This window comes from Typopeltis vanoorti, chromosome 16 (assembly GCF_054136105.1).
Source record: "Typopeltis vanoorti isolate ZY-2024b chromosome 16, IOZ_Tvanoo_1.0, whole genome shotgun sequence".
Taxonomy (NCBI): domain Eukaryota; kingdom Metazoa; phylum Arthropoda; class Arachnida; order Uropygi; family Thelyphonidae; genus Typopeltis; species Typopeltis vanoorti.
In genome coordinates, this window is record NC_143564.1 from 97,450,292 (window position 1) to 97,474,077 (window position 23,786).

General features: G+C 35.6%; 1 protein-coding gene across 3 annotated transcripts in view; it reads left to right on the plus strand.

The window, feature by feature from the left end:
• mute (gon-4 like protein muscle wasted) overlaps nucleotides 1–22,709 on the plus strand; it is a 469,386-nt gene extending 446,677 nt beyond the window's left edge. For all 3 annotated transcript variants that reach the window (XM_090406009.1, XM_090406011.1, XM_090406010.1), the window contains exons 26-27: nucleotides 17,753–17,855; nucleotides 22,404–22,709. In XM_090406009.1, the coding sequence (XP_090262135.1) occupies nucleotides 17,753–17,855; nucleotides 22,404–22,493 (193 nt within the window). In that variant the 3' untranslated portion in view covers nucleotides 22,494–22,709. The remainder of the gene's footprint in view (nucleotides 1–17,752; nucleotides 17,856–22,403) is intronic.
• The last annotated feature ends 1,077 nt before the right edge of the window (nucleotides 22,710–23,786 follow it).

The window sequence follows — 23,786 nt, forward strand, 5'->3', positions numbered from 1 at the left end:
TAATGGGGGATATTAAATCCCACATTATATAAGTATAAGAACTGTTGAGGAGAAAAAAAAGTTTTCATTTAATTTCCAGTATTGAGACCACATGTTTTTAACCATAAAACAGGTTTATTAAAATAAACAGTGTAACCCGACAAGTTTTGTAAATTGTTCGACTTATATCAGCAGGGGTACGAAACTTAGAAAAAGTTAATTATACATAGCAGATATTTATCAGAACTTCAAAACTAGTACATATAAAAAAAAAGTGACCAGAAAAAAAATATTAATTAATATGTATGTATTGGAACAATGCTGGTTGCTGCTGCCACATTCTGTGGCATGATGCATGTCATATCTCAGGCCCATGATTGTTACATATTTGATAAAAGCAGACCAAACTTGGTGTAGGATTTGCATGGGGATATGGAGCATTTCTGAGGTTTCCATAAACTTTACTGTAAAACAATTATGATCAATATATAACATTTCTGTTTCTTGCATGGAAGGCTAATCTTGATCTGCTATGTTATTGTAATCACAAAGCAATGTTGCAACTTTGGCTGAAACATTCTTGATGTAAAGTAAATGTAATTGATTTCAAAAATGCAATTACGTTACCTTACATCAAAAATGTTACAGAAAGTTGGAACCTTGCTCCATAATTGCAACATTAAAGTGGCTTTTTTGCTAATGTGTACTATCTCAAGATTTTCCATTCAGTTCTCAATTCAGGATGCAGGTTACGTTTTCAATGTTTCCTGCCTATTTTCATCATCTTTTTATTGATTTTCATACCAGATTTATTACTACAGTCAATTTCAATTTTGTTATGGAATCCTGTAGAATTCTAAATCCAGTACAGCATCATCTGCATCAAGTAAAGAGCTGAGATTAACATCTCCGATTTTGATAATGTCCCATTCACATCACATAATTTTAGCATTTTAAGTAGCTTTTCTCTTGCCACCTTGTCATATGCTTTTTCCAGATATACAAACTAAAGTACAATATCCTTGCTATATCCCAATGATTTCTCAACTATTTGTCTTAAAGTTGAAAATCTGATCTTGATATACTCTATTTGGGCTGAACCCAGCTTGTTCTCCAAGCTTTCCTTTCACAACTTTTCTTAGCCCTTTCTCAGGTATACTTGCATAAATCTTACCAGGAACACTCAATAAGGAAACTCTTCTCTAATTCTCACATTCTGTTTTATTTTCCTTTTTTACAGATGGATACTGAAAGTTCTACTCCAATCATCTGAGAATTTGACTCTCTGACCAGACCTTTTGAATTATGCAGTAGCAACTTGAGCATTTCTAGTTAAATATCTACTCCAGTTGTCCTAAATTTCATGTTTTCAATGGCTTTTTCTTACTCAAGTACTAATATGCTCCTGATTGCACTTCTCTTGAATGTTTCTTCCACCATGCTGTCTTGTTTTATTTAGCGATATTTCAGAGTAACTGTCACTACAGACATCTAAGATATCTTCATCTTTAGTTTGCATGTCACCTTATCATGTGATTCCTTTTACAGTACTCTTTCTTTCATTTCTAATCTTTTTGAATAGCTTCCAGAATACCTTGCCACCTTCCTGTTGTTTTTAAGGAAACGTGTATTAGACATACTTATATGGCTTACAAAGGTAGAAAAAATATGTAAAACGGATGCCAAACACTCTCCAACACTTTTTACTATACTGGTAGTGTTCACGTCTTTCAACATAGTCTGGAAGTTGCGAGGTGGCATCAAAAAGTTTTGAGACTAGCTCTGTTTATGAGAAATTACTTTATTTATCTATTTACACACCATCACCTTCAAAATAGTCTTCCAGCGTTCTTGGAAGTCTTCTTTTCGAAGTGTGTCAAGCGCCTTCTGTGATTTGTGCTGGATCTCCGCAATGGTGTCAAAACGGCGACCTTTGAGCTGAATCTTCATCTTCAGGAAGAGGGCAAAGTGCACAGGAGCCAAATCTGGTGAGTAGGGTGGGTGTAGAAGTGAGATCATGTTGTTTCTGGTGAGAAACTCGCATGTGAGGAGAGCTCGGTGACAGGGTACGTTGTCGTCGTGGAGCATCCAGTTTTTCATGTGCCACAGATCCGGTCGCTTTCGGCGAATGTCCTCCCTCAGATGCCTTAAAACTCACTATTGACGGTCTGGTCCCTGGGGACAAATTCTCGATGAATAATGCTGCGAATGTCGAAAAAGATGATGAGCATGCACTTGGTCGAGCTGCAGACCTGTCTTGCCTTTTTCGGTCATCAAGATGATGGGCTCTTCCACTGTGAAGACTGTTGCTTCGTCTCAGGGTCGTACCCATACACCCAAGTTTCGTCACTGGTAATGTTCCTCGACATGAAGGACGGATCATCCATGGCACACTGATGGAGTTCTTGGCAGACTTCGACGCAGCATTCCTTCAGTAGCCTAGGGAATGACTGTTCTGTATGACACACCAACAATGGCAGCCAGCAATGTTGTGGAGTGTTCTCCAACGATCCTCATGCACAAGTTGCCGAATGATTTGACATTTTTGGAGGTTGAGCTCATTGAAGGTCTTCCAGTGATGTTCTTCCGCTCTTGAAGCATGCATGCCACTCAAAACACCTCGAATGACTCATTGCAGCATCACCGTAAACTTCCCGAATAATGTCAAATTTCTGTGGCAGATTCGCCCAGTTTCACGCAGAATTTCACGTTCACATGTTATTTATTGAATTTAACTAAAGCAGGTCTGTAGACAGGGTTCAAGGCATGCTCTGGTGCTCATATAGCATCTAGGGTAGCCTTGGTATTCCACTCCTGAGCCCAGTTATTGCTTGCTGGAGGGTGTCCATGTATGCTTTGTAGTGGATGGGGAGCTCTGGCACGGAACAATCAAGCATGAGTTGTTCATCCTCAATTGTTTCAGGGCCCTAAGAAGTCACAACCAAGTAATGATACTATTGATACACCTTTCGATAACAGAAATAAGAAACAAAAGACGTGATACCAATATACTGTATTTTCCGGTGTATAAGACGCACTTTTTTACCTTAAAAATTCATCTTAAAAATGGGGCGCGTCTTATATAATGAAGGTAAAGATTGTTTCCTCTTTTCAAAGTCATACGCACTCCCTTTTATGTTCCAAGATCTTTGTAGGCAGTTAATGGTGCAATCAAATTGATGCGTGACCTTCACGTGACTTCTAACGCGTCATTGGCTAAGAATGGGGAGTCCCTATTCAAGTTTCATATCTTATCCGAGTAATCAGTTACCAATGTTTATCAGTATTGAGTTGACGTGTTGAGATATTTTGTGTTCAGTTTGATATTTCCCCGTAGATTTTAGTGATGGAAAAAAAACAGGCGACTTTCATATACTTCAAGTTACAAATTGCAGGTTGTAAAATATGCAGAAGAACACAGGAATAGGGAAGCTGAAAGACATTTTGGACCTCCGCCTACAGAAAAAATTATTAGAACTTGGCATGGTCAGAAGGAGATTTTGTACAATTTGCATAGTGAAAAACACGCGGAACATGGAAAAATTGATGTGGCCAGAACTAGAGACCGAAGTTTTGAAATGGGTGCAAGAAAATCGGCAAAATGGCATTGCCATTTCAACAAAAATTATTCGTACACATGTAGTCAAAGTAGCCTGTGAGTGTAACATTGAAGATTTTAAAGGTGGTGCGTCATGAAACGCAGTGGACTTTGTATGCGTACAAAAACAAAAATCAGTCAAAAAATACCAAAAGAATATGAAGACAAAATTATTTCTTTTCATAAATATGTGATTCAACATCGAAAAAATTACAATTTTGAAATGGGACAGATAGCCAGTATGGATGAAATGCCTCTAACCTTTGATGTTTCCTCAAATAGAACCGTAGCTGAGAAAGGTGAGAAAAGCATTACAATCAAAACCAGTGGACATGAAAAAACACACTACACTGTAGTTCTTGCATGTTGTGCTGATGGTATATGAAGCTGCCACCAATGACAATTTTTAAACGGAAGACTCTGCCTAAAGAAAAAATACCAACAGGACTGATTGTACATGTGCATGAAAAAGGTTGGATGGATGAAAGTGGCATGAAAGTGTGGATAGATAAAGTATGGAAAAGAAGGAATGGCACACTACTAAAGAAGAAAGCTCTTCTTGTATTTGATCAGTTCCGGGCTCATCTGAAGGATTCAATCAAACAAAAATTCCAAGAGTGCAAAACTGAATTGGCTGTCATACCAGGAGGACTTAAATCACAACTGCAGCCACTTGATATATCTTTAAACAAACCCTTTAAAGTCTTTGTGAGGGAAGAGTGGAACAAGTGGATGATGAATGTCAGTGTACATCAGCTAACACCAAAGGGTGCCCTGAAACAGCCATCAACTTCTCAAGTGTGCGGGTGGGTTAAGACATCTTGGTCGAAAATGAATGAACAAACTATTGTTAAATCTTTCTTGAAATGTGGAATTAGCAATGGCCTTGATGGAAGTGAAGATTATTTCTTATATGAAGATGATGATGAAGAACAAGAGGAAGAAAAAAGAAAAGAAATTAATGATGATAGAGAAGAGTCAGATGACAGTGACATGGGTTTTGCAGGTTTCTGAAAGGTCAGTTTACTATTAAAAAGTACCTATTGTTTTATCCATTTTTTTTTAAATCATACTTTAAAGTTTAGGTTTTTTCCAGAAAATTGTATTAAATTTCTTGGGTGCGTCTTATACACCGGAAAAAAACGGTAAATGTAATCCTTCTTTATTCAAAAGGGTTTAAGGACTAGCAGGTTCTCCCAAAACAGTTAAGAAACTACATTCTGGTGATGTCCTTGTAGATACATCATGTCAACAACATTCTGAAATACTACACTGAGCAACATGAATTGGTGGAATACCAGTAACAGTCACACTTCATAAAACACTCAATTCCTGTAGAGGAGTGATCTCAAAATGGTTTCCCTTGACATTCCTGATGAGGAGACAGATTCAGAACTGAAAGATCAATGGGTGACAAGTATGAGGTGCATCCTGATCCATAGGGATGGTTACCTGGTTCCAACCAGAAATATCATCCTTACTTTTCATACTCCTAAGACTCCAAGAAACTGTATATCCCTAATCCACTAAATTACTTAAAATGACAGAAATATGGATGTGCCCAAACTGCCTGTCATGACTGTGCCATCTTAGCCCAATGTGGTAGTAAACAGCATGATAATAAATCCTGCTCTACAAAGAAAATTATATGTGTCAACTATCAGGAAGATCATCCAGCATATTCCTATGCATGTCAAAAGTGGAAAGATGAAAAAGAAAGACAAAAACTGAACAAAATATATCATATCAGGATAAAAAAAAAAGGAAGTTCAGTAGCAGCACTATACGAGGGTGGTCTGAAGAGTTCTCAGCCACCTAACAATTTATAATTTCAAAATTATTTTTATTTTTCAATATAACCTCCCTTAAGACTAATACATTTATTCCAGCGATGCTCCAGTGCCATCATCCCGTCCCTGTGGTGGTTCTCAGTAAGATCTGCAAAATACCCCTCTACAGTTGATTGCAGCTGCAATCAACCTCTTGATTCGAAGAAAAATGCTGACCAGCGAGGAAGAGTTTTAGTTTTGGGAAGAGATAGAAGTCAGAGGGAGCCAAATCTGGGGAATAGGGTGGAAGTTTCCCAACAATTCATAGTCCAGATTCCCTTAATTTTCCTATTGCCAAACACCTTTGTGGGCAGGTGCATTGAATTTTTTTGCCTGGTCTGGTTAGAAGATAAGAATAATATTCCCCAGTTATTGTTTTACGCTTTTCAAGATAATTAAAAAACAAAATGCCTTTGGCCTCCCAAAACACCGATGCCATGACCTTTCCTGCTGATGGAACCAACTTTGTCTTCTTTAGCGCTGAACAACCGGCTTCTGTACACTGTTTTGATTGCTGCTGTGTAATGGTGAATCCAAATCTCATCCATAGTAATAAATCAATGCACAAAATCAGTTTTATTCTTGATAAAACTCTCCAAGCACTGTTCAGAAATGTTCGTGCAAATTCGTTTTTGATCTACTGTGAGAAAGCATTGCACCCCATCTTGAGCAAAGCTTTTTCATTTGCAATTCTTCATGCAAAATATATCCTACATGTTCTTTTGAAATGCCTATAGTTTCAGCAGTTTCATGCACTTTGACTCACCATTCATCCAATACCATATCTTGCACTTGATGAATGATTTCTGGTGTTGTTACACTTTTTGGGTCATCTTCAAGGCTGGTACAGCCCTGTTTAAACTCAGCAGCCCATTTCTTAATTGTCAAAAACGAAGGAAAAGAGTGCCCATAAACTTTTATGAACTTCGAATGAATTTTTTATGCTGTTAAACATGATAATTAATACTTAAGGAATTGACAGCGTACACTAGAAATATAAATTAAACCAACTTTAATATATACTTTCCGATATTTCTGCAACGTCACATTGCCATCTTCATGGGAACTTAAGATAAAGACACGTGCAGCAAGTACTACATAACAGCAAATGAGAAACGAAGCAAGGAAGCTACCATTTTCCTAAAGTCCTGATGGTGTCCCCTGGCAAGCTATATTAGGTGTTCTTGGTCTTTGGGCTGAAGTTCTTCTGATGTATGTTTCCCAAATTTGGGGAACTCTCATGCATCCAAATTTGTTGAGGTTTGACATGTTCCTAAGGGCTGAGGCTGATTCCATGAATAGTCTTTCATTTGAACTTGCTGCAGTGTATTACTGTGGCTTTCTTCCACCTTATTCTGTGGCGAGTATCCAGAGCATGGTCTGCAAGCCCAGAGTGGCTGTACTGGTGAAATTGGATATTTGCTGTCCTGCCTGTTTGGCCAAAGTAGGACAATTTACAGTTGCAAGGGACCTGGTATACACCAGGTAGGTCTAGGGGAAGTTGGTCTCTAGTGGACAGGATAAGGGATGCCAATTTTCTAAATGGTCTGTAACAAGTGGTCAAGTCATGTTTTTTTAGGATTTTGTTGATTTTTTCCGAGGTGCCTCGGATGTAGGGAATAGTGATTGATTTAGAGTAATTTTTTTTGTGAAGGGGGAGGTGGGTTGTGGATATCTAGTTTTAGTATTTTTTGGATTTTTTTTTTTTCTGGGGGGGGGGGGGGTAGCCATTGGCTGAGAAAGTGTTAAGGATGTGATTTAGTTCAGTGGTTAGGGCTTGGTCATTTGAACAGATTAGTTTAGCCCTGTTGAATAGTGTCTTAATATTGTTGGGGGGGGGAGGGTTGTTGGTGAATGTATCTGCCTGTATGGGCAGATAAAAACTAAAGTACCATCAGGTTGGCAGGTGATTAGTGTGTCTAGGAAGGGGAGGCTATTGTTTTCCTCTTTTTCCAGGGTGATTAATGGCATTGATTTCCCCACTTACAAACTAGCTAAATATTTAGCCAAAGCACTCTCACACTATACTGGCAACACACATCACACATAAAAAAGTCAGCCCACTTCAAAGCCAGTATAGAAAACCTTACACTCCAACATAAAGGTCAGTTTTGACATCTCCTCCTTATTCACAAATGTCCCCCTCAAAGAAACCTTAGAGCTAATCCAAGCTAAATTTCCTCCTGATATCTCAGTCCTATTTCAGTTCACAATGAACTCAGGCTATTTCATTTGGCAAGAAAAATTCTACAAACAAATAGAGGGACAGCCATGGGTTCACCACTTTCCCCACCCTTGGCCAACTTCTTTATGGAGACTTTTGAAGAGAAAGCCTTAAACTCTGCCCCACAAAAACCTACCATATGGCTTCGCTACGTTGATGATGTGTTCGCTATTTGGCCACATGGCCCCGATACACTTCTCTCCTTCCTAACACACTTAAACAACCAACACCCTAGAATCAAGTTCACCCTGGAAAAAGAGGAAAACAATAGCCTCCCCTTCCTAGACACACCAGTCACCCGCCAACTTGATGGTACCTTGGTTTTCTCAGTTTATAGAAAACCCACCCATACAGGCAGACCAAAAATCCCACCATCCCTTCTCACAACAATATGGAGTTATTAAGACACTATTCAACAGGGCTAAACTAATCTGTTCAAATGACCGGGCCCTAACCACCAAACTAAATCACATCCTTACCCTTTCTCAGCCAATAGCCAACCCCCCCCCCCCCCAAAAAAAAAAAAAAAAAAAAAAAAAAAAACGATTACTCTAAATCCATCACCATTCCCTACATCCGAGGCACTCAGAAAACATCAACAAAATCCTAAAAAATAAACATGACTTGACCACTTGTTACAGACTATATAGAAAATTGGCATCCCTTATCCGCTCCACTAAAGACCAACCACTTCCCCTAGACCTACCTGGTGTATACCAGGTCCCTTGCAGCTGTAAATTATCCTACTTTGGCCAAACAGGTAGGACAGCAAATCTCAGAACACAAGGACTACATCCGATTTCACCAGTACAGCCACTCTGGGCTTGCAGACCATGCTCTGGATTATCAGTAATACACCGCAGCAAGTTCAAATATGAAAGAATTCATATTTGAACCATGAGGCTGATTCCATGAATCAGCCTCATGGTTCAAATATGAATTCTTATGAACTTGCCAAACCTCAACAAATTTGGATGCACGAGACTGCCCCAAATTTGGGAAACATACATCAAGGGAAGAACTTCAGCCCAAAGGCCAAGAACAACTACTATAGCCTGCCAGGGGGCACCATCAGGACTTTAGGAAAACGGTAGCTTCCTCGCTTTGTTTCTCATTTGCTGTTATGTAGTACTTGCGTACATGTGTCTTTATCTTACGTTCCCATGAAGATGGCAACATGACGTTGCAGAAATATCGAAAAGTATATGTTAAAGTCTATTTAATTTATATTTCTAGTGTACGCTGGCAATTCCTTAAGTATTAATTATCAGTTTAACCAGCATATAAGCCTTTCTACAAGAATTATGCTGTTAAACCTTCGTTAAACAAAGAATTTTATAACTGCACGATACTCAATTTTATCCGTTTCAAGGGATACAGATAACACTTTTGCTTCAGATAGCTGTATAAAATAAACTACTTAATAGAATGACTTGCAATTTCACATGGATGCTTATGACAGATGTACCAACTTAGGGAAAAAAATAAAATCTTGCCGATAGTGTTGTCATCTATGTTCAAGACTGAGAACTTTTTAGACCACCTTCATACATGTCCTGAGATCCTCATGTCAACTAAAAAGTATCAAACAGCATCTCAAACACTTGTCTATTTCACAAGACATGAACTTTATGTTGTGGCTGCTGCTCTGTTGAGTGCATCAATTACATGATATACTGTCTCACTTCAGAAACAACTCCAAAAATGGTTCCATTCAATGAGAACCCACTTGTCAAAAACTTTTATAAGGTTATCACTTAAAGACAAACTACCACACCCTCTCACAGAAAAAATGGATAATAGTTAAGTATCCACTGAAAGTAACTTGAACTTACCTTGTAATCCTGACACATCTGATGATATATACTGGATTTTTTCCAGAGGAAGAGATGGATGCTGGTTGTCCATACTTCCCAAAATCTAATGAGAAATATAAACCTGAAAAGGGTAAGTCCTCAACCTCCTTGAAATCAGACAAGTCTACAATACAATAGAGAAATTTGTACAATGGAACTGTCATGGGTTTTGTCAGAATATCAGTGATATCAAGCACCTGCTGCAGAAACACAAGCATTTCTGTTTCTGTCTGCAGGAAATGTATGTAAAGCCCAGTGAGGACCCTACCTTCTAGAATGCCACTCTTATACACAAGGATAGAACTGGAGATTCCTGCTCATGGTGGCGGTCACACTCCTTTCCATCATGTTCAGCATAATATTGCTTTGGAAGCAGTAGCGATTTGCCTATCTGTCCTTTCTTATTATAGTATGCTCGATATATTTACCACTGGGATATGAATTAAATGAAACGAACCTTAATAATCTCATATTGGGGAGGAAGTGGAGAGGATCCAGAGACGAGTGACCAAGATGATAGCAGGTCTGAGGAATGAACCTTATGAGAATAGGTTGAAGATTTGTGGGTTGCAAAAATTGGTCGATAGGCAGAAAAGGGGTGATATGATTGAGACATTCAAATTACTGAAGGATTTCTATAAGATTAATCCAGAAGATATTTTTGAAAATAGGACTGGTGGTGGGAGGACTAGGGGCCATGCATGGAAGCTGGGCAAGAATGTGGTTAACAAGGGTGTTAGAGCTAGGTTTTTTTACTTGGAGAGTGGTGAATGAGTGGAATAAGCTGCCAGAGTCTGTTGTGGGTGCTACAACCATGAAGGAGTTCAAGGCAAGGATAGATACTGTGTGAATGTCGAATAGTTGTTCTTGGATGGTTTAAAGAGTTAGGGCCTCCCTTGATGAGTCTGTCGACTCCTTGGAGTTGCCCGGGATAATAATAGTAATAATAATATTGCAACTACAACACTCTGTGGGGGTGCCAACACAAAAAGACAAGGTCATATCATTGAGCAAATGTTCGACATCTATGACCTCGCCTGTATTAACGGAGTAAAACCTCCTTCAATATGCATACCTGACCTTACAATACGCTCCCCTGCCATTTTTCCAGTGCTCACATGGGACGTCACAAAAAAAAAAAAAAAAAAAAAAAAAATTGTATGGAAGCAATCACTTTCCTGTTATTAGCACTCCTCCTCTGTTTTAGAATATTTTGGATTGTGCCAACTCACAGTATCTTATTATTGAAATGAATACATTTTCCAATCTTGCAAAATTTAATATTAAACAGTCAGCCAGAACACCTATCAATGAAGCGGTGAAGAATGTAACAGATTATATTGTCCAATCAGCAACCACAGCAATTTCAAAACCGTCATTCCGATTTCCACTATCCAAAGCCTTGGTGGAACCCAGAGTGTCAAGCAGCCTAAACAGATCAAGATAGAGCATGGGACATATTTCGTAGATACTATACTTACTTGAATTCAAATACGCTTGGGTCAGAGTCAGGAACAATCCTGGATTCAGTTTACAACCATTAATTAATCAAACTGCCAGTGCAAAAATTGTATGGGATAAAATCTGTAAGATGAAAGATAGATACAGAACACAATGGTTGTCTACCTTAGAACATAATGGATATATTGTTGCTGATTCCAAAGCTATTGTAGACATATTGGGAGAAATCTTTGCCACTTGCTAGAATCTCAGCAACAGTCTCATATCGTTCTGATTTTTTAATATTGAAAGAGCAACAAGAGAAACAGTCTGTCTTTGAAAAAATGGTAAATACAAGGTTTCTCTGGTACTTAGAAAGCAACAAACTTCTTCTCAGCACAGAGGCTGTAAAGAAGGCTTTTGCAGACACCAATCAACCTTGGACCATTTGGTATGTTTAGAAACATTATAAGAAACACTTTCCTGATATGAGAACATGTGGTTTCAGCATTCTATGACATGAAAAAAGCTTGTAAGAGCCTGGAGAATGGTATATTGAAAGACCTGTTTAATCTTGGTCTGAGAGGGACACCTACCTGTTTTTATTAAAAACAGGTAGGTGTCCCTGTTTTTAATAAACTTGAAATGCATCTCAGCCATATCATCAAGAAGAGGGAGTTCTGCAAGGTTCTGTCTTAAGTGTGACCCTCTGTGCTATTAAAGTAAGAGAATTGCATATAGATTGCCTTCAAATGAAAGTGCATTAGCATTGAAAATGCAGGCTACAACTGCCTTCTTGACCTGTGTATTCATCAGAGAAAAATAAAACTGTCTATATTCCTATTATGAAATATTTCTCACACTTCTATCCTCTTAGTCCTCCACTGTGGTTTTAAGGTCAACTGGAGAGATGAACAGGCCCGAATTTCAACCAGAAGGGTAAAAAACATGGCCTTTGGCTGCTTGATGACATAAGAGATGAGACCTTTTCTCTACCCTTTTTACTATATCAGCCTCTCTTGCTATCCTATATCATGCTAGGCCAATGATAACATTTCATATTTTCATCTCAGTAAAAGTTTAAAACCAGTTGGGACAGTGACTCATCCCATAATGCATGGCAACATATAGAGATATAAAAGGAAGTGTGCCTATGGTCACACAGAAAGTTCTACTAAGGAAGTAGTGCAGGGAATTTTTGAGAAAGCAGCTGACACAACAAAAAAAAGGAAAAGTTGTTCCTTGTTGGAGATCTAAACAGCAGCATGTTTAGATCTCCAACTTGGAGTAAAGAGCAAAGCTAATAATAATATTAAGTATCAGCTGGACTGCTGTTGGACATGGAATAATTCTAACGTCATCGTCCAACATATGAAAGAGTATAAAAATTCGCAAGGAGAGAAGATGCAAAAAGAAAGAAAGAAATGTTATTTTTTGATAGCAGTCTCTTCACTGGTTCAAAATGCTAGAGGATTTGAAATAGGAAGTGATCACCATTCAGGATAAAACTGCATATCATATTGAAAAGAAGAATGTGCAAGGAAGTTTTAAAAAGAATCAAAGGTCAAGCAGCTTTCAGAGGTGAACTGTAGACTCAAATACACATTATTCAAGGGGAAAAAATGAAAGATTTTGAAAACAATTAACCAGAGAGGCATGTGATGAGATTGTATGCAAGAGTAGGAAAATCAGAATTATAGGGTGGACTCAGAAAGTTAAAGGTCAATCAAGGAAAAGAAAAAAGCATATTGAAAGTACCTGGCATGTGCTCTGTGAGAATAGAGGAAAAATGGAAGAAAGTGAAGCAGTGGGTAAAGCTAGCTAAACAAAAATCATATGAAGATGTGAGGTAATAGAAAATAAATATCCAGATGGTGGCAAAATATTATGGAGACTATTGAAAAAGCTTGGAAATGTAAAAAGAATCGCAGATGATAAAGGTAACATAAAAACCAAAGATAAAAATATTCGAGATGTCTAGAGTAATTACTTTGAAAGGTTGCTAAATGAATCCATCGATAGCATTAGTGGTAGAAAATGCTCAATAGGAATGTAATCAGGAATATATATTAATACTTGAAGAAAATGCCATCAGAAACTTTGAAATGTGGAAAGGCAACTGGAATAGATGATATTCAATCAGAAATGCTCATAGATGGAGATTTACAATAGCTACATTGTATAATTCAGAAGGTGGAGTGAGAGAGTTAAATTCCAAATGATTGGAGTAGAGCTCTCATAGTACCGATCTATAAAAGGAGAATTACAGAGAACTTTCCTTACAGAGTGTTCCTAGTAAGATATATGCAAGTATACTTGAGAAAGGGCTAAGAAAAACCATAGAAGAAGTAGCTGGGTTCAGCCCAAATAGTAATTTTTGGGATCAGATTTTCACTTTAAGACAAATAGTTGAGAAATCATGAGAATATAACAAGGATCTATACTTGAAGTCTTGTAGATCTGGAAAAGGCATATGACAAGGTGGCATGAGGAAAGCTGTTCAAAATGCCAAGGTTATATGGTGTGAATGAGATATTGAAGGAGGTATGGGAAGATGGTTGGTGTTAAAACAGGTGTGTGAGACAAGAGCACGCATTAATCTCCACTGTTATTCATTATCTGTATGGATCATATTATGAAGGAAAGTGGTATTAAACCTGATATAAAAATTGGAGATGTTAATCTCAGCTCTTTACTTTATGCAGATGATGTTATACTTCTAAGTAAATCCAGTGCAAGTCTGCAGGATTCTCTTGCTAAAGTAAATAACTGCTATAATAAAAAGACAAAGAAAATAGGCAAAAACATTAAAAAATCAATTGCATCTTATTTAGGTACAATTTTTAGTGAAGATGGCAAATAAAATAGAAAAATAGACAAGAATTAGCAAAGCTAGTGCGATAGGAAGTCAAATGAATAAAGTTATATTAAATAAGAGAAATTAGTCCAAACACTAAACTAGTTGTATACAAGATACTGTTCAGACCAATTTTAACTTATGGATCTTTGAGCTGTTTGACATTCAAAGACTGGAGGTTTCTGAGAAAGATTGAGAGGGTGAACAGATGGCATCAACAGCATTATCATATTAAAAATGAAGATATGATGGGAGTAATGGTGAGAATCTGTGCGTTAAGAGTCACAATGTTGTGTAAATAATGGAAATGATTATGAGGAGAGAATGACCATGTTTATCCAGTTTGGACTTATCAAGCATATGCAGAGATGTCGGCATATGTAAAGCACTAAATAAGAACAGAGATCTGTAGGTTGTCCATCTGTGTCATGGAGAATAATAGTATACAAAAAAGCATGCAAATAACTTGAATGCTATGAGTATCAGAAACAAGGGATAGAATAGAACTTCATCTGAAACTGGTCCCCTCACCCACTCTATCACGAATCTCCTTCCTCTGTTCCAGGTGTTTATAAAGTTCATGGTCAAACTGGGAGATCTGCATCATGCCTTGGAAATCTTGCACAGAATTAAATGGAAGAAAACTATTATGTTTACCACAACAAATACAAATTTGGAAGACTTTTTTTAGAATCAACAACGTATTTAAAAAAAAAAAAATCTAATCTTAATAAAAATGATGTATTAAACTTCCCAAGATTGGGGAAACTTGAATTCTTAGGCATCCTTCACAGGATTTCATGCTTTTCTAATCTTTTCCATGTGTTTTGTGCTTTTTTGTGTGTGTGTTACAATTTTAATATTGACTGAGAGATGAAATATAGTATTGATTAAATGTGTGTTTTCTTATTTTTGCTGTTTTATTCCATTAAACCTTGTAATGAACTACAATTTCATTATTAATTTAATCTTTACTTTAATGAAGTAAAGATTAAATTAATAATGAAATTGTAGTTCATTATTAATTCATTGGTGCCATAGTGCATGTCCAGTCAGTTTCACTTATTTTTCATCTTCCATTCTGTTTAATAATATTTATCCATGAAGCACGAACTTTTTTATGTGCATGTGCCAGAAATTTACAAATCGAGTTCCTGACATGCTGGGCAGTTTTTAATAGGGAGAAAAATTAATAGAAAATTAATCTGTTTATTTATTTTATAAATTTATAATATTACTCAGTTAAATTGATTTTAATGATGTTGGTTTGAAAAAAAAAATGGTAGTGAGAAAAATATTGATGCATCGAAGTTAGCTGAGAAGGATGTCAACTTGTCGGCAAAACGCTTACCATATTTCTTCAAAAATAACTCGCACCCCTGATTTTACTTTACGAAAAAAAAAACATTAAAAAGTTTTGCATATACCTCACACATGAAAAATGTTCACGTCGAGGCGATAGCGATTTGCTCCCCGTGGTTAACAGCACGCCCTCCCCAACAGCCATTATACTGCAAATGCAAGAAAACAAGTAGTTTTATTGTATTCCTGAATAAGGTACAGAGCCTTTTGCAGTCTGTGTAATATATTTCTCAACAAATAGTACAATTACAGACAGCGGGAATAAAAACAGCACTAACTAATGAATCACATTTTCCCTCTCACAGAAACTATGCTGTATAGACTCGAGCAAAACCATATGGTGCACAGGAAACACAGTATCTAACTAAAAACTATTGTCCAATTTTTCAATTATATGAAATAAGTGTTTGTTTGATTGCATTTGAAATTCTTGATGTCATTATGGCAGATCACAAAGGCTAACTTCAAATAAAATTCTACCACGAATTGAAACATGCCATATAATGCTTGTGTGAGTTTCCCTTCCAGCTCAAATGCAAACAAGCAGCAATAAAAATCAACCAAGGGTTGAAACTTTGTGTGAGCTGAACCTGCCAGTAATGAGAAGTTTCGTCGGAACGATAAACGACACCCCGTTGTGAATGTGTTAAAACATAAGAAATATGTAGTGAATGTTGTTATGACAGTTTCAGATGTTATGGAATTTGGCATTTCAACTCAACAATTATCGGTTGCCTTTGGGTCGTGCGATCTTTTGTTGATACCGCACCAATCATTTGCACGTCTTCATACCTGCTCTCTGGTGTAAAACAAAATTTAACCTTGTAGTGTACGTATTGTAACAATTTAGAAAAGAAAAAAAAAAAGTTGGATAATTTATAAGCGTATAAAAGGATATCACCTGTAAATAGTTGACATGCGACCTCTGGCACGGATGCCATAGGTTCACCGTCTATGACCTATACCATCTTTTATTAGCTTTGCTTATGCTTTCATGAATACTAATGTCAAGTTCCTGTTTATTCTATTAATTTTCAATATGGTTCTGCCAATGATGCTTTTTTAATTAAGTTCTCAGATTCATATATTAAAATTTACTTAAATGCTGTTTGATTTCTACCAGGCTGATTTCTCTCCTTGTATATATAAATTTATTCAGTTTTTCTCTTCGCCAAAAATTGTTCTGAAGTTGCTAAATTTTAGAATGTTCTATCTGTTAATTTGCATATGCTTGGGGGTTTAGTTGCTCAGCCCTGTAACAACTGATTAAAGATACAGAATCAAGTTTGTAACAGTCATATTAAATGCAATTACCTTTACCTATATTCTTGAGATCCTGCATCATAAAGATTTGTGATTAGCTATCAAAACATGGTTTCTTATTATAAATATTGAACTCAAGTTCAGTAGTCCCAAGATGTGTCATCTTAGGCTTCCTGTTGTAACTACTATGTTTGTTATATTCCTTACTATTAATATTTTAATTTCAGGTAAATTGCAAATTATATTTGTACTATGTTTAGTGGCTACCATTACACCATGTACAGTAAACACATGATATAACAAAATGATGCTGCAACAAACTATGGAAAGGTCCCAGTCAAAAGAAATAAGTTCTATTGCAATCAGTAAAAGCTCAAAACTCTTACTTAATGATCTGAACTGAATTTCCTACCAAATGATGTCCCAACAGGAAATGGGAAACTGAACAAAAAATCATACAATGATGACAGAATCTAGTGAATTACAGGAAACAGGTCAACTTCCACATGCACTCCATTTCCATAGAACAAAGGAAACTGAGAGAAATTGAAAAAAAAAAAGGGGGGGGGGATTGGCAGGAACCAAACCTAAAGAACACAAGATGACAACATTAAGAAAAAAGTACAAAGTTAAACAATAATAAGCGATATATAAGAAAGAACTAAAAGAGTATGAAAATGCAGGATTAATGTTTAAATTACAAATTACTTAAACTTTAAGTCACTTAACTTTTTTATAATTTGCCACTTTCAATTCCAAAAAGAAACTGGACAAAAAGTGGTGAATATTAGTACACATTAGTCAGCTTAAGGAGAGGGTGGGAAAGTGATCAGCACATCTGGATGCGAACAAGTTGATTTCCAAATGATTTCTTAGAACTGTAAATTAAAGAAATATGGCACTATATATATGTAGCATTTCTTTAATTTGAAGTTTAATTAAACATTATGAAGTGTGTGTAACAGCTCATTTTTTTTTTTGAAAAATTCTTTATCCATAAAGCAAGAAACTATTCCAATTTAGAATTTGATTTTAATAGTACAAGTCTGCTGCGCATAGTTCATCCTGAAGATCTTGGATAACAAACATAACATTTTGAAGTTTAAACATTAATTCTGAATTTTTTTATAATTTTGTATCTTTCTCATTCTTTTGTGTTTGTATTCTTTCATGTCACTGTATTATGTTCTTCAGGTTTGGATCCTGCCGTTTCTTTGTTCTCCCTTCCCATCCTGTCTACTGCACATACTTATAACTGTTTCAGAAATGATGTTTTGTCATTTTATGTATATCATTTAATGTTTACCTCAAAATATGAAATTTGACATGTTACATTCTATTCAGAGAAGAAGATAAAATGCTACTTCAGACATGTCAAAAACTTGGTGAAACGGAAGCAGCTTTCATGCAAGTATCAAAAGAAATAGATTCCAGAAATATAGAACAGGTAGTATTTTTAAAAAAAAATCCTTGGAACCTATTAATTATTGTATGAGTTGAAATTGTTACCTTTTAAGTAAATGTAATGAATTGAACACTTTCAAACATCTATTGCTCAGTAACTAGGTTTCATATGAACTTGTAGTATATACCAATACCTGTGATATTTCCTTTTCAAATTGGTTTAGACTTATGTGTTCATATGAAAGCATTAAATATCCGCTGGAATGAAAATGAAAACATTACAATTAAATTTCTATTAAATCCATCTCTTTTAGGTATGTTCCTAAAATGATATACAGTAGAATCTGCTTAGTGTGATCGCTGATAATATTATCACTCAGTCCCAAAACACACCACTCAGAATTAAGAACTTTAAGGGCTAATCAGGAGAACATTTGTTGAAATCTGACTTTTGTCTTAATCTTCTTTTAATCTTAAATCTTCCACATGCAGGTGGGTATAAATACAATCGAATTGTGATTTTTTGAGTTTATTTTCATGCATTCTTTCAGTAAGTGAATTTGACTTTAAGTGCCCCTTAGCATTATGGCAGAACCAAGTAAAAAAGCAAAGAATTTTGGAGTGCTATGATAAGTTGCCCAAAATGAGTCAGCGTAGTGTGGCTGTACATTTTAAAAATTTCACAACCACTCTTGTGTAAAATCTAAAAAAAAAAAAAACAGATTGGAGACAGAGCTGAAGTTTCAAACATTGAAACTTCAGCTCTTACTAATGAGAACATGGATCAGAAGAGAGTCCGATCTTGTAAGGATACTCAAATTGAATCAGTATTAAAAATTTGGTTTAGTGATGTTTGTGAAAAGAACTTCGATGGACCTTTGATCCATCAAAAAAGTAGAACTTGCAAAAACAATTTCACCTTAACAGGTGGAAAAAGCAAGAGAATATTGTGTACAGGCATGTTTAGTGAAGAAAAAAGTGCTGATTTTTTATCACCTGATGCGTGGATTAAGACCGAGTGGCTAAATTTTATTGCTGGATATTTATAATGCAGACAAAACAGGACTATTTTCGTGCAATCCTTGAGCATACTTGTTTAAAAATGAAAGTACTAAAGTATTTATATCTTCAAAAGAGCGAGCGACAGTTCGCTGTTGTGCTAATATGAAAGGTGAGAACCAAGAGCTTGTGATTGGAAAATGTAAAAATCCTCAGTGTTTTTAAGGCGTCAAAAGTTTGCTTGTTGACTAATGTTCTAGTGCAAATGCTTGTGTAAAAATAATCATAATTTAAAATTCTGAATATTTTTACATATCGTGTTTATTAGTTTTAGTTTCATAACACGCATTGTTGGCACTTGCGATGTGCCCGTTATTGAAATTATTTTATCAAAGCGATATTAGTTTTAGTTTCATAACACGCATTGTTGGCACTTGCGATGTGCCCGTTATTGAAATTATTTTATCAAAGCGATATGTAAAGAAGTAAAAAAAATTGAAGTACTTACCGGATTTGATATTTGTGGCTGTACATTTTAAAAATTTCGCAACCACTCTTGTGTAAAATCTGCTGTTTTGTTGTGTTTTGAAGAGACATCCTCATTACACTAACGGAGACACAGCATGTCAGCCATTATATTTAGTTTCTCGCCTGCCACTTTCATGGAGTGCGCATGCTTGCTGAGAAGTTTGATGTGTGATTGACAGCTGACAACAGCATTTGGAAAGAAATAAGAACACAGGCCGGCTGACATTTAGATTCTGAGGAAATTGAGTTTTTTTATGTGACAGTCAGAAAAAAATTAATAGTAGATTCCGAAAAGGGAATCATAGGGTTATGAAATTTTAAAGATTTAAGTCAATAAGTGTTAGTGAATAAAAGAAGAAATTGCTATTTACGTTCTAATGGAATGTTCAAGGAAACGCTAATTGGAAGATTAATTAATAGATTCCGAAAAGGGAATCATAGAACTGTGAGATTTTTTTTTTAAAGTGGAAGAGTTAAGACTGTCAATAAACATTAGTGAATAAAAGAAGAAGTTGCTATTTACGTTCTAAAGGAATGTTCGAAGAAGCGCTGATTACGAAGTTTCATCTGTCTTAAGGACGCTGAATCTAATTATGTCTACTGGAAAGGAAACAGAATTGAATTAGGAAGAATTAATGTATGCTACATGAGTGATGAGCAAGGATCCTATGAAAATGAAGAATAAGTCATATCTTCAGGAAAAGGGCCTTAACAGACAGAGAAACTGGCTACGAACATTTTGTCATTGTGCAAACAAAGTAGTCTAGTCTTAAGTGTTAGTTTATTTTTAAAAGGCCTTGGAAAAATTAATTCTGTAGTTATGTAAAGTTGTTCGAAGTGTATATGTATTGTTTTTGTTATATTATTTTTTATTTTAGTCTTGAGTTAGTGATTTTTTTGGATTCTCTAAGAAATGGTAAAAATAAGGTCATTGCACCAATCGGAGTGAACCCTTGTGCATATATAGATACACTCGGAAATAAATTTAAAAAGAGATCATTTCTATATACAGGATTAAATTAATAAAAATCCTATATTTAAATAATGGTGTAGCCGGTAGGATTAATATTATATAAACATCTCTCTTTCTATTACAATGGCGCATTCGACATTTTTAAGGCGTCAAAAGTTTGCTTGTTGACTACTGTTCTAGTGCAAATGCTTGGATGACCAATGTCATTTTCAACGGCTAGTTAAGTGGGATCTTAAATTAAAGTGAAAAATTGTCTTGTTAGTAGACAACTAACACACAAACAATTTATTGTTAAAGAACAAAGTAATCTTCTTGCCTTCAAACACTACATCGTTAATTCAGCCGTGTGACCAAAGGCATCATACAAGCTTATTATCACAGAGAAGTTCATGTGAGCGTTATAGCTGAACTTGATTATATAAAAGACCAATCTGGTGCAGTTGCAAACCAATTTTCAACTTCTTTTGACATACTATCAGGGGTTTTTATCAAAAATTTCATTTGTAAGATATTCAAATTCTTTAGGAGTTTCAGAGTTTGCTTTAAAAAAGTTCACCTTTTTTTGGTGAAGCAATGTCATGAAAGCAAATCTCAGAGAAGATTATTAAAAACTACTTCCAAAAAAGGGTGGACCTTTTAAAACAAAGTCTGAAAGAATTTGAATATCTTACAAATTAAATTTTTGATAAAACCCCACATGGTATGTCAAAAGAAGAATTTGAAAAATGTTGAAGTGGTGGTTACATTGGAAGCAGCTTGATATATTTATGACACTGTCATTGTACAAGTATAGAAGAACAAATTTTAGAAGCTCTGCAAATGCTTCGTCGCAGCGTGCAACAACTGTTGAAATTATGAGTATGAGCAATTTATTCATGAACTATTATCTACTTCTACTCTATAATATAAAATTAAAAGGCTTTTTTTGTAACGTTTTGAAACTCAGGGCTACCCTGAGTGTCGAGTCATCAGGATTCAAGGAGAACAGGCCTACCAGTGTGGAACTGAGGGAGTTGGTCGCGGGGGACCCCCTTTTCGAGTCATCAGAATTCAAGGGGAACTCGGGGGGATGGGCGGAAAACCCTAGTACTATATATTCAAACAAATTTTATGTTGTTTGTAACAATAAATTGAAATAAATGTTGCAATTTTTTATATCCTTTGCTTAATCTTAACAGCCAGTTATTGTTATCGAAAAGCTACTGTGCCAAAGTGATCATAATAAGCGGCATCTACCGTGTGTATGTTGACCAAAAAAGAAATGTAGATTTCTTTTTTGGTCAACAGATGACCAAAAAAGAAATCTACATACTGCAGTTGGGTATGGGTCAGAAGTGATCATAGAAGTCCATTTAATCTATGGCGAGAAGAATTAGTGATGACAAAATACAATGAAATTGAAACTGTCAAAATTATTTCCAATGCAGTTGGGTTATTCTCTTCTTTATTACCCAAATATTAAAATCAGTCAACACTCCATGTTTTTGTGGAAAAATGTATGTAGGTCAAACTGGGGAAGTTTTGAAATCCATAACAAAGACATAAGCAACACATATCCTCAAAGAATTGGCAAGCATCCTCCATGCCCTGCAGAGAAGAAAATTACTTCAACAGATTGTTCAAGTAGTCTTCTGAGGTCATTCACTCAAAAGGCACACTAAATGTGTAATATTTAAGATCTCTCCTATGCCAGCAATCACATACATACATACAGAGACTACACGACATGCCTAATGATACTTGATTAAACTATTATTTTGTATATTGTTTAAGGAAGTTAATAAATAAAATTATTTACTTATCCTATATTTCATCGAAGTCAAATCGGCATCAACAGGGATTAATACAAGTGTATTAATCAACAGAGAATCAGAGTATATATTCTGAACACTAGGATAACTATCATTCCAGTCTTCTGTTGGAAAAAGTTTTTTACTTATATTGAGAAACCTCTTGAAGATGAAGTAGATAACCATTCCCTGCTTAAAATCTTCTGCACATTATTGTATACTGAAATAGTTAAGCTTCCTTAAAGAAAGTAGCTATAAGATATAGTTTGAATATTAATTATGATTTTTTTTTATATTTCAGGTTAAAAGCAGATTTCAGGAGTTAATGCAGCTATTTTCTGATCAGAAAAGCGATGATGAATTGGACACAGATTGTGATGACAGCGAATAATTTTTAGTCAGCAAAAACTACTTTTAAAAATGTTTTGAGAGGTTATTTACTATTAAAGGAATCGGAACTGTTAAGCAATATGAAGTTGCCGAACATGAAGATAAATTTACCTGTAAATATGAACTGATATTTATATATACAGTTGCAGGTGTTTACTGCAATTTTAACCTCGTGTTTGTACATATTTTTTTTATGTAAATAAATAGATATACCAAATTAGAAAACTGGATTTTATTTAATTTTCCTTCACAACAATAGGAATGATGAATAAATTGCGTTCTCACTCTACTTGTATGTGGAAATATGACTTCTGCATTACTCCAACCTTGATACACCTCTGGGTCTTCTCCCACTGATGAGATCTCAAAAGTCAAAACCGGTCTGGGTTTCAACTTTATTGGGAGAATTTATACATTATGCGGACATGTGCTTTGCATTATGGGATACTAAGGCAAGTAATGTAAAGTCACTAGCTTCTATATATATATGAGTTGCCCTGTCCTTAAAATACTTCAGGTGCAAACTTTGTTTGCTTACACTTAGATAAAGGATTAAATCAAGAATATAATTTCTTGGCATCTTTAATTTATAGAATGACTTTCAAGCCTTAGCTGCACCAACTCAGGATACTGAGTTGGTGTACCAGTGGATGGCTATATACAAGTAGACTAATCATGAATATATTTCATGTGCAAACTTTGTTTTCTAACATTTGGATAAAGGATTAAACAAGAATATAATTTCTCATGGCAAGTTTAATTTAAATTGAAACCAAGTGAAAAAAATAACTTTCCCCAACTAGCTCTAAATCCAAAGTATTTTAATAATAAAGTGATACACTTTTTCACTATTTTTATATTGGAAATATATGATTTTTGTGTTAATTCAACCTTCATATCTCTTCTTGGTTCAGCACCCACTAACGACACCTGAATAAAAGTTAAAATTAGTCTAGGTAGTGGTGCTTTCCATTATGGGAAGTCATCGGTCTCCGTATATACGAAGGGAGGTCTAGAAAGTTCTCATAAACACCTAGAACAAAATATTAAAGCAACTGATATAACTACAAGAAAGAACGTACTAGTAGCAGAGTTGTGATACAATGATATAAGAACATAACCTTGCATGTTCTCTCCTGTGGTTATATCAGTTGCTTTAATATCATTTTTGTTCTATTTGTCTATCAGAACTTTCCAGATCCTCCTCATAAATAACCTACTTGTGAAGATACTTCATGTGCAAACTTTGTTTGCTTACACTTGAATAAAGGATTAAGCAAGAATATAATTTCTT